This window comes from Chlamydotis macqueenii, chromosome 9 (assembly GCF_036417535.1).
Source record: "Chlamydotis macqueenii isolate bChlMac1 chromosome 9, bChlMac1.mat, whole genome shotgun sequence".
NCBI lineage: Eukaryota > Metazoa > Chordata > Aves > Otidiformes > Otididae > Chlamydotis > Chlamydotis macqueenii.
Window position 1 is genome coordinate 11415466 of NC_141564.1, and position 10363 is coordinate 11425828.

The window sequence follows — 10363 nt, forward strand, 5'->3', positions numbered from 1 at the left end:
ACTGTTCCACCCAGAGAGCATGATGTGGCTGTTCTTTTGTGTATGACAATGAACACTGTGCATAAATTGACATGTGCTCTGACAATGCTTAACAACTCTGGTGATGTGCACTTGTATACAGAGAGAATATCCCTCTGGTACACTGACATAGAAAAATGAACATTTGATGTTATGTGGGGATGGTGAGGGGAGTCCTGACCTCAGTCAATGCGCAGCCTTTAACTGGGGGTTGCTGTTGCTCTGAAGAACATCTCACTTGTGGGGAAGGCCGCGGAGTTTGGAGTCCAAGTCACACAGAAAGCTGAGTTCTTGGAGGGAGGAAGAGGAGAGACTTCTGTCCACCGACATTCCCTCCAGTGTTGGTGTCCTTCACTGGTGTTGCTTAGTCCACTGGCAGCTTTCAAGGCTGTTAATGTGAGAGGGTTCACTACTCCTACTCAGGCCAGCTGAATTTAGGGAGCGGATTGCATCTTGAGCTCTGTTGTCTTTCAGAGAGAATCGTAGGTATTTGGAGCCTTTGGATTCCTGACCCCATCCCTATGGCTACTCCCCACTCTGTTCCATGGTATAATGATCTCACAGAAAGAGATGGCAATAAATATAAAGGATACTACCAAATTTGCTCCTCTCTCTTTTGTGTAGCTCTGCCCCCTTTCTGCAGTTTTCCAATGATTTTGGCTATCTGCTGCACCACTCAGCAGAAGATATGCTCCTGATAGGATCACAAGGTATATTTTGAATGAACAAAATGGAGAGAAAAAAATTGGTCAGTTCTCAGCCATCTGGAAAGCTTAGGAACGCTTATGTGTTGCATGATAAAGGGATTTGTTTAGAGAGGCATATTAAATACAGTGTGCTGCATTTAGTTCATGGATTCCCGCTATCTAAAAGGGTGCTGCCCAGCTTGCATGCTCTTGCTCCTGCTTGGCTACTTCGGATTCTTTTGACAGTGTTAAGCATGCGTTTTAGAATTCTCAATCTGAATGCAGTTGCTGAGTATCTGTTTTTGTGGCTATGCTTTCTTTAGTAAGAGTTCATTAAATAAACTTATTGCTGTCTTTGCAATGGGCAAGTGTTCCTAAAAGCACTTTGCAGTCAGTATTTTCGATATTGCAAACCAACTCAAAGCTCAATAAGCCCAAAAACTTCAAAAAAGAAAAAAAAAACAAAGACTTGATTCAGAATACTATAACCTCTTAAATTACTCTTTATAAACTTAAGTTATATATCATGCTTGTATTTTGATTCTATCTTTTTATAGAAAAACACTGATATTTTTAATAACTTTGTTATAAAATGTAATTCTTTGTTGTCTTTTAAATTTTGTTGTGGGGAGAAATATGTGAAACAAAGCTGGCTGCCTGAAGACCTTGCAGAATAGTTGTTTGGTTTTGGTTTTTTTTTTTTTTTATTTCAGCATGTATTCATCAGTGACTCTTTGGAAATTTTTACAAGTAAATCTTTTAAACAAATACTAGATTGAATTGCATATTAAGGACCTCATAATTTAGAAAGAAAAAAACCAGTAGGATGAATGTAATCTATTTCATAATAATTGAAAAGGAGAGTAACTGGTAAGCTAGCTGAAACTTTTTAAATAAAATATTTTTCTGTTGGAAAATGTCAATTACAGCTGAAATTTCTGAATTTAAATTTTTGATAAGTATATTTTGAAGTCCAGAGCTTTTTGTATAAAAGGGAAAGAGACCTAAGTTAAAATTGCAACTTCTGTCTAAAAATTGATGTTACAGCACAGGTCTATTTTTGTGGAAAAATATTATCATAGAGGTTTTCTTTCTATTGTAATGACAAATACATATTTATACAGTAGCTTCATTTTGCAAAAACATTAATTGTTCTCTAGTCAACATAGAACTGCAGTACTAAATGAGACAGTTTTCACGCTAGGTAAATCTCATTAGATAAATTCAGCACCATTATCCTCTAAGAAACAAATAGAAAAAAGCAAAGAAAAATCTTAATCAGATTTTTCCATATTTTAGTCCTGAGAAATCTGTTCTTTCATTGTTTGGGGAGGTTTTCTTCTCACTGTCCTTTGTGTTTTTTTAACTGTGGATTGTGAGCCCAGGGAGACAAAGCGATGAGGTTATTCCAAGCTCACGTGTTCAAGCTAAATATTTTCTTAAATGCTCCTCTTTGATTTAAGAGAAAACAGCTTATGCAGCACTGATTCACATGCAACTGGTCACAGATTCATTAATTTTCTACATACAGCATAACCTAAATTTTAACAATGTATTACTGCAAACTCTACTTTTATAGAGAAAGAGCGTTAGTTCAGGAACTCATGATTACAAGAGATAAAAAAAAGAAATCGAAGTCAGGAGAGGGAAGGATGGTTTTTTTTTCCTACTGAATTTTCTGCATTTCTCATACACAGAGTTCCTAGTTAAAACTGCAGGAATAACTAGCCCTCTTGGCAGTGTAAACAGCGTCACAAATTTAACCAATACAATACTGCCTTGCTGAGTCTCCAGTGTTAAAAACTAAAAAGGTGAGGTCTGTTGCTTTGGACCATCACAATTTAGTACTGGGAACTTCTGTGTGGAGAAAAGTGGAACTGTTCTGGAGCTTGATGCAATTGTAATAAGTGTGTTAGTACTAACTTTTAATAAAAATATGCCCTTTCAAACCTATTTAAAAATAATATTGAATGCAATTTCCACCGATCTTTGTTTTAGGAAATTATTATTAATATCAATATTTTCTCCATTGCATATTAATTATCTACAGTTTAACCAACAAATTGTTTATTTCTGTATTTTATCAACTTGTATTTACACAGAAAAATGTAGTCTGGTAGTACTCCCTCCAGTGCCTCTGGCCTTGTGGCCCAGAACTGAGGGACTCTGAATTGGATAGAACTGCCTCACCTTGTTAGGGGAAGGATGGGAAAGAATAAACTTTTTTGCTTTTTTTTTGGGAGGGGGCATGGCGGGGGGAGAGAGATGAATGTCATTTAAACATTGTTTATTAAAGTATTTTCTCCAAGTAATTTATATAGAATTATATTTGTCATCATAGGAGAAAGTAAGGAAGAAAGGACTTTCAGAAACTGGATGAATTCACTGGGTGTAAACCCTTATGTTAATCATTTATACAGGTAAGGCTTTTTTTTTTTTTTTTTTTTACAATAGTTTGATTTCCCTTGAATGACAGGGGAAGAAAGAAGAAGGGAAGAAGAAAATGAAGTTGTATTTCTACTAGAACAGTGATTTCCAGGTTTCCACCAGCATGATGGGAACTTCAAAACTGGTCTGTAGAACTGCATTAAGCAGTGTCTGACGCAGATAGTCCACTCATGATCTAGAAACACTAGAAAACCTAAAAAGCTTCGGTGTGCTTCCCTCACTCACGTGTACTTTGAATTACATTTTTAAAAGGTTGAGGTAATGGTTTATAATGCATGATTTTTATTTTCTCTCATGACAGATGAAATGACCGCAAACCTATTAAAACAGTACTGTAATTCTAAACTGTACAAAAGGATAGATGTTTGCTGAGTAGACTGTAAGAATCTATGCAGTGTGGTATTCCCTCAAATCAAAGGGGTTTTTGGCATGGTTTTTAGATGCTTCGGAGCACTTTCAGATTGTGCCAGCAGTTGATTCAAATCCTATCAATAAGACGTGGGATATAGGGGAGAAACTGGGAACACCTGCTTGCATGTATCCTTGCTGTCAGATTTCATTGCTTCTGTTTTCTGACCTCTGTGAAGGGATACCATCAGTAGGTGGCTCAACACAGAGAATTTCTATTAGCACGTAACTAAAGGGGATTATCAAGAATGCAATTTATAATGGGAAAATATTACTTCTAATATTTTTCTTTCATAAGATGAGTATATTAGTCTTGATTATTCTTTAGCAAAATATATTTGTAGGTGCAGATAAAGTATGAGTATTTAACATGTTGGGAAGTTTTGAGAAAACTAAAAATCAGTAAGTGAAAACTCTTTAGGTAGATTTTTTTATCCATGCCTACCCTATGAAAGCAGTTATTTAATTAAAGTTAGTAAAACCAGTGGCTGTGCTTACTTCACTGAAGGTTTTTAAAACTAATGAAATTAAATATATGGTTTATTGTAAACAATGGCAGAAATCAAGCAATAGGATATAGGCCAGTTTTTCCACAGAATTTTTATTTATGTGACTGGAATTTTTCAGCAACTTGATCACACTTGAGAGTCTCAAATACTTAACATTTTCATTGTGAATATGAGCTTTTGTACTTAAAAACCTTGTTTTACTCTGGTTTAGTGATCTCTCTGATGCATTAATAATCTTCCAATTGTATGATATGACTCGTGTGCCAGTTAACTGGAACCATGTCAACAAACCTCCTTATCCATTACTCGGTGGTAATATGAAGAAGGTGAGTAGATACTCTGTGATACTGTCCAGTTTCCCTGCCTCCCTTTGTGCTGTTTGTAGTAATCTGGATGGTCTAGATTTGTGTGCTACTGAGACAGTCTTGGCAAAAAAACCCCAACCAACCAAAAAACTTCCAGATATTATCCCAAGGAATAAATAGCAGTTATAGCATATATCACTTCAATTTCTAATTGTGGAACCTTTGGCAATATTTAATTTAGGGTCTAATTAGGGTATATAAGTAAATTTTCAGGCCCAAGACAGCTGTTGTTGCCTGATGCTCTTGTATTGTGAGGTGTTTCCTCACAAAGCAGTTTTACACGCTGCCAGGAGATTTTCTGCAAGACTTGCAGAATCCAAGCTTTCAGTTGGTTTTGTGATCATTATGAAGCCAGAAATGTAGAGGAAAAAATAAATATTCTCTGTTTAAGAACAACACATTTCAATATTTTTTTTTCTGAATTCAGTTTTGATATAAGTACATACATTGACTTTAGTGGAAGTGAACTTGATTTTCTCAGGTGTGAAAAAAGTTTATAATTGGAATCTTGCATACTTACATTTATAGTCAAAATGGTGGTGTTTTAATCACAGTGTAAAAAGGCTAGAAAACTTTCTCTAGCTCTGAATCTCAGCATAGGTAACAGTAAGCCAAAGTAATTCAAAATACGCATAGATTATAGGTCTATATTATAGAAATATTAAGATGTTTTCAATATTTGCACACGACATTTATTTTTAGATTGAGAATTGCAATTATGCAGTAGAACTCGGGAAGACAAAAGCCAAATTCTCACTGGTTGGTATTGCTGGACACGATCTAAATGAGGGTAATCCAACTCTGACTTTGGCTTTGGTATGGCAGCTGATGAGGAGGTAAGTTAGGCACAGTGTGTGATAGATGTGTGTGTGTGTATATATATATGTGTCTGTATCTGTGCGTGTCTGTATATCAAGGCAAATTAAATAGTGTTCAGTTAGAGAGCTGTCTCTAAATATCCCTCTTCTCTAAGATTAACTTTTATACTTTTTTTTTGTAGTTCTACATACTGTGTAGTGATTGAAATTACTATAGTGTGTATGGGTATACATCCATTTATAGAGACAATTAAAAACCTATATACACTAAAAACTGTGATTAAAATTATAAACCCTTCAGCAAGTAAAAAGCACGCAATGTATTTCCTGTGAATTCCATGTATCTTTCTGTAAGTAGAGAGTAATTAAAATATTTGTAAGATCAAAAAAGAAAGAGAAATAGGAAGAGATGATGTATGCTATAGATGTTAAAATGGGAAGAAATTTTTAGACCATCACAGCAGTAGTAATGTAACTGTCAGAAAATCAATCTTGCTAGTGCACTGAGCATGAAAAAAAAAATATTGCAGTAGAGTATTTTATTGCAAATATTTTCCTCAAGGTAATTTTCTTACACCTACCCCAAAACACTCAATACTTTTTGTTTCTCAGACAGTTGTGATTCAGTTTTCAAAGTGACTTGGATGGTAGGGAACCATTTAAACTTAAAATTAGCTATGATGTGCTGAGTAAAACAAATGCATGAAGAAGACGTAACAGTGAATATTATGAGCTTTGGGTTGTTATTTTATTCTTGCAACAACTGAAAAAGTGATTTAAATTAATCAATAGTTTATAAGGTTAGGGTACCTTATGAAGGCAAGTACTTGGCATTGTTACTGTGTTGAAGTAATATTTTCCTTTTTGTTTGTAGCTTGATACTGTTAGCAGAGTACAGTTCTACCACACTTTAACTCAGACTTTAACACAGACTCTTATTTTCTTTATTAAAGGTATACTTTGAATGTACTGTCAGATCTTGGAGAGGGGGAAAAAGTAAATGATGAAATTATTATTAAGTGGGTGAATCAGACACTTGCAAAAGCAAATAAGAAAACTTCAATTACAAGTTTCAAGGTAATCAAATTAATTTACTTTTCTTCTTTCTGTATATAATCAGATTTGGGATTTTTGACCTGATTTGTTAACAATTTGGTTTTTAACAGTGGCTCTCCCATCAGCTGGCATAATTGAATAAAGAAATATTTCTGATAGTCTGTGAATCTTCAAAAGTATTTTACAAGTCTATTAATAACAAACAAAAAGAAATTATAATTGCTGCTGTAAGATTCAGAACAGAACAACCGACCCCACCTTACCCCCACCCAAAAGACTAAACTTTCGAAGTAGCTTCTGTCTGAAGTTACATGATGACATGACCAAACATTGGTAACTTCAACATTTTTGGATATAGGCACTCTCATGCTTGTACAAACATGGAGAACAGTTCTGGAAATACTGAGGGACCAAAAAAAGCCCAACACCATTTTTAATAACAGCTGGTTGAAAAGATGTACTCATCTGTGACTGAGCCAGGAGAGGGAGCCCAAGTTAACCAGGGACATCTTTTGTCTTCATCGGCACTGTGGATATGCAGCAGGGCTGGACAAAACAGGAGCTTTTCCCATTCAGCAAATATGAAAAAAATTGATAAAGGAAGCTTTCCTTTCACATTTTTTTAAGTGTTGAAAGAAGTCATATGTCTGTCAGATGTGTCGTACTGTGTGAATCTCATTCTTTAGAAATAGTAGATTAATAATTGCACTTGCATGCAAATATAACATTCTTATACCGGTCCATTGTGTACTCAGAAACAGTTATGTCTGTGGTTCACAACAGGAACGTAACTTAGCAAGGTAAATATTTGAGAGCTCACTGTGATATAAAACTGAATTAGATAAGCATTAGGCATAAGGCAACATCAAATAATTTTCTAGAACAAAACATTAAATTCTTATGCTAGAAGGTAACTTAGGTCTTCATCTTCTCAAGAGATTGCTGCTTCTCTTATTTCTGCATAAATTATAATAATGGTGTTATAAATAAGTTGAAAGTACAAAGAGCAACATCTTGCTTTTGGGTATACCTGTGTTTTTTGGGAGCACTGGCTGTCTTTTTAAGGTAATTCAACTAATAGTAGACCAATAAAAATAAGGAACTACTGATGTAAAGTGACATTACTCAGTATACCTTTTACTACTGATTCTTGACAACACTTACGTATATATTGTCTTTGACAATTTAAATTTTGGTCTGTATTATTGCAGCTAGCAGGTTGGGTAGCAGAGAAAGCAGAGGTCCCTGATATTTATTGTGGACTATGAAAGCCAAGTTCTGTTGAATTGCCATTAGTTCAGACAATAAAAATTACGAAGGTTTTTGCTTACCGTCTTGGGGAGAGACTCCCTGCATTCAATGTCTTCAATCAGATTTATATTACTATTTTAAAATGTGTAATTAATGTAGTGGCTCTATGGGACTTCACAGAGTTTGAAATCATGGTTATGTCCTGGTGGCAAAGGCAGCTGTGCCACGCGGCCAGTGTGCTAAGCCCCCGGAGGAGCAGAGCCAGCCTCACTGGCACTGTCTGCTGACTGTTGGCCTGACATTGGCAGCTGCTTATCTGCCTTACCAGTTGGGAAGAAAGAATTGCAGCAATTGGACTTGTTGTTTTAAGAACAGAAGAGAACACATGTCTGTGCATTAAATATAAAACATAAACTGCTCATACTAGCTCAGGATGCTATCTGACTTGAAAAATTATAAAAAGACTGAGCCATAAACTATTGCAGAACATAGTCCCATTACAAGAAAAGGGGAAAAATAAAAGTAACTGGGGAATATAAATACCTTTTTGTTGTCTTACAAGTATGGTCCTTGGACTTATTTCAAAGTTCCCTTCCTTCTTTAGGGAAGGGGGGAGTTTCTTTCATTAAATAAATGTAAACCATTTGTGTAATAATACCAACACTGAGTGTGAACCTCACCATTTTGATTGTGGAAAGAGAGACAGACCTCAAAGCGGGGGAAGAAACCTTCATGCAGTAAAGTAACAAACCATGCTGCTGTCTTTCAGTAGGTATGTAACATGTGCTGTAGGAGTTTTTGCATTGTGAAAACAGAATAATCAAAGCAAATTACATTAATCTTATACTAATCTTTTGAGTCTTCTCTTTTAGGACAAATCAATTAGCACTAGTTTACCTGTCCTAGATTTAATAGATGCTATTGCACCAAAAGCAGTTCGTCCAGAAATGGTCAAGAGAGAAGATCTTTCTTATGAAGACAAATTGAATAATGCTAAGTAAGTTTTAAATGAATGCTTTGTATTCTCCTAAAGTGCAGGAAATGCATGATTCATGGTGTAATGATTTACTGACTTGTTAACAGGGAGAGATTACACTAATATTAGTTGATTTGTTTCAAATAGAATGTATTCTAAATTCTAATATTTTAGAGCTATTTTTCTAGTATATGTAAAGCATGAACTCAAATTCACAGCTGATATGACTTACCACCACTCCACAGCAATTAATTTATTAATAGCCTGCCATAGTCCATATTGGTTTTGACAAAAATAAATGCTTTGATAACCAGTAGCAAATGTCTCCCAATACAATTGCTAATAAATGTTTTCTTCACAATAATGTCCATTGTCTTGTAGAGCATAAATACTGACAGAACAGGCACATCCTGCTATTAAAATCTGTTCTTTTTGTGAATCTTGGCATGCTATAATAGATGCAAGGAAAATAACTATTTATTTTCTCTTGTTTTCCAAGGTATGCCATTTCAGTTGCTCGAAAAATCGGTGCTCGTATATATGCTCTCCCAGATGATCTAGTTGAAGTGAAGCCAAAAATGGTGATGACAGTGTTTGCATGTTTGATGGGAAGAGGACTGAACAAAATAAAATAATGAAGAGATGTAATATAGCTTTCTGCCATGATAAGCACGATGAATGCCTCGCAGTTTACAGAGTGCTGAAGCTTAATATAAACAGAGAAAACTTGTATACTCAAATATACTCATTAATTAAATGTCAATAATGTGTTTATATTCATTACAATTTTATTCAGTTTCATAATACAGTGATTAACATCACAGATTTGTATTGTTTTAAAAAACCGCACACCATAACAGTCAAGCTTCATTTGTGTTAGTTTCCATAGCATTGTAAGAATCTGCATCATTTTACGTACGTTATTCCAGGACCTATTGTGAAACTTTGATTTTTGTGGGTGTTATTTACATGTAGTCATAGAAGTCTCCAGGTGCATTCCAATATATTATTGCTAACTGCATGGAAGTTTTCATCCTTGCCTTATTCTTGGAGAGCTTTTAACTCCTGTTGAAGCCAGTGATGCCATTGACTTCCATGAGAGCAAGTGAAGGCCTGTGATAATGTCTGGAAACTAATGAATACTGATAAAGCTGATGACACTTTTTGGTGGGAATAATTCTTAAATATATGTAGCAGTTTTGTTCTGTTACTGAGCAGGAACTTTTACAGTCTGTGTCTTGAGAAAAAACAGCAAATAAATGTAGTTATATCATTATGAAGCCTGCATATGCATTAGCTTTTGCAGTTGGACTAAACATCTCTTTTTAATTTTTCATAAAATATTGTGTAAGAAAACAATGAAGAGCTGGTTTGTCCAGTTCGGAACGTCACATTAATGTATTGCATTTCCTTTGAGATTGCTCCTTTGATTTTTTCCTGAAGTGTATATCATGTGTGCAAAGGTTTTGTCTAGAAAGACTGGTGCATTATCTGGATGAGATTAAAATCCATAATTATTTTTAAATAATTTTAAAGTATTTATACTCCTTTTTCTGCAGCTGTAAATTTTCACCAAACATTCTGGAGCTGGACATTTAATAAAGTTGTTACCAGAAGCCAAACAGTTAAAAAAAAAGAAAGAAAACTGAATAAAAATGAAAGAATTTTTTAAGTATGAAGCCCATACTTTCTCTCTCGGCTCCTGAAACTAGTCCTAAGTGTGGCAAAACCCAGGAAATATGATGAGTGAATAGCTGGACTAAGCTTTACATCTTCAGTATCCTGCACAACATACTTAGAGAAAGGAGAGGCATCCATTTAGTTTCTA

General features: G+C 34.9%; 1 protein-coding gene across 1 annotated transcript in view; it reads left to right on the plus strand.

Moving 5' to 3' along the window:
* The window catches only part of PLS1 (plastin 1), a 45218-nt gene extending 35874 nt beyond the window's left edge, over positions 1-9344 (plus strand). Inside the window, exons 11-16 of the mRNA XM_086754382.1 lie at positions 3046-3124; positions 4281-4395; positions 5137-5270; positions 6206-6329; positions 8432-8556; positions 9035-9344. Coding sequence (XP_086610508.1) covers positions 3046-3124; positions 4281-4395; positions 5137-5270; positions 6206-6329; positions 8432-8556; positions 9035-9170 — 713 coding nt within the window. The 3' untranslated portion in view covers positions 9171-9344. The remainder of the gene's footprint in view (positions 1-3045; positions 3125-4280; positions 4396-5136; positions 5271-6205; positions 6330-8431; positions 8557-9034) is intronic.
* Positions 9345-10363: the final 1019 nt, after the last annotated feature.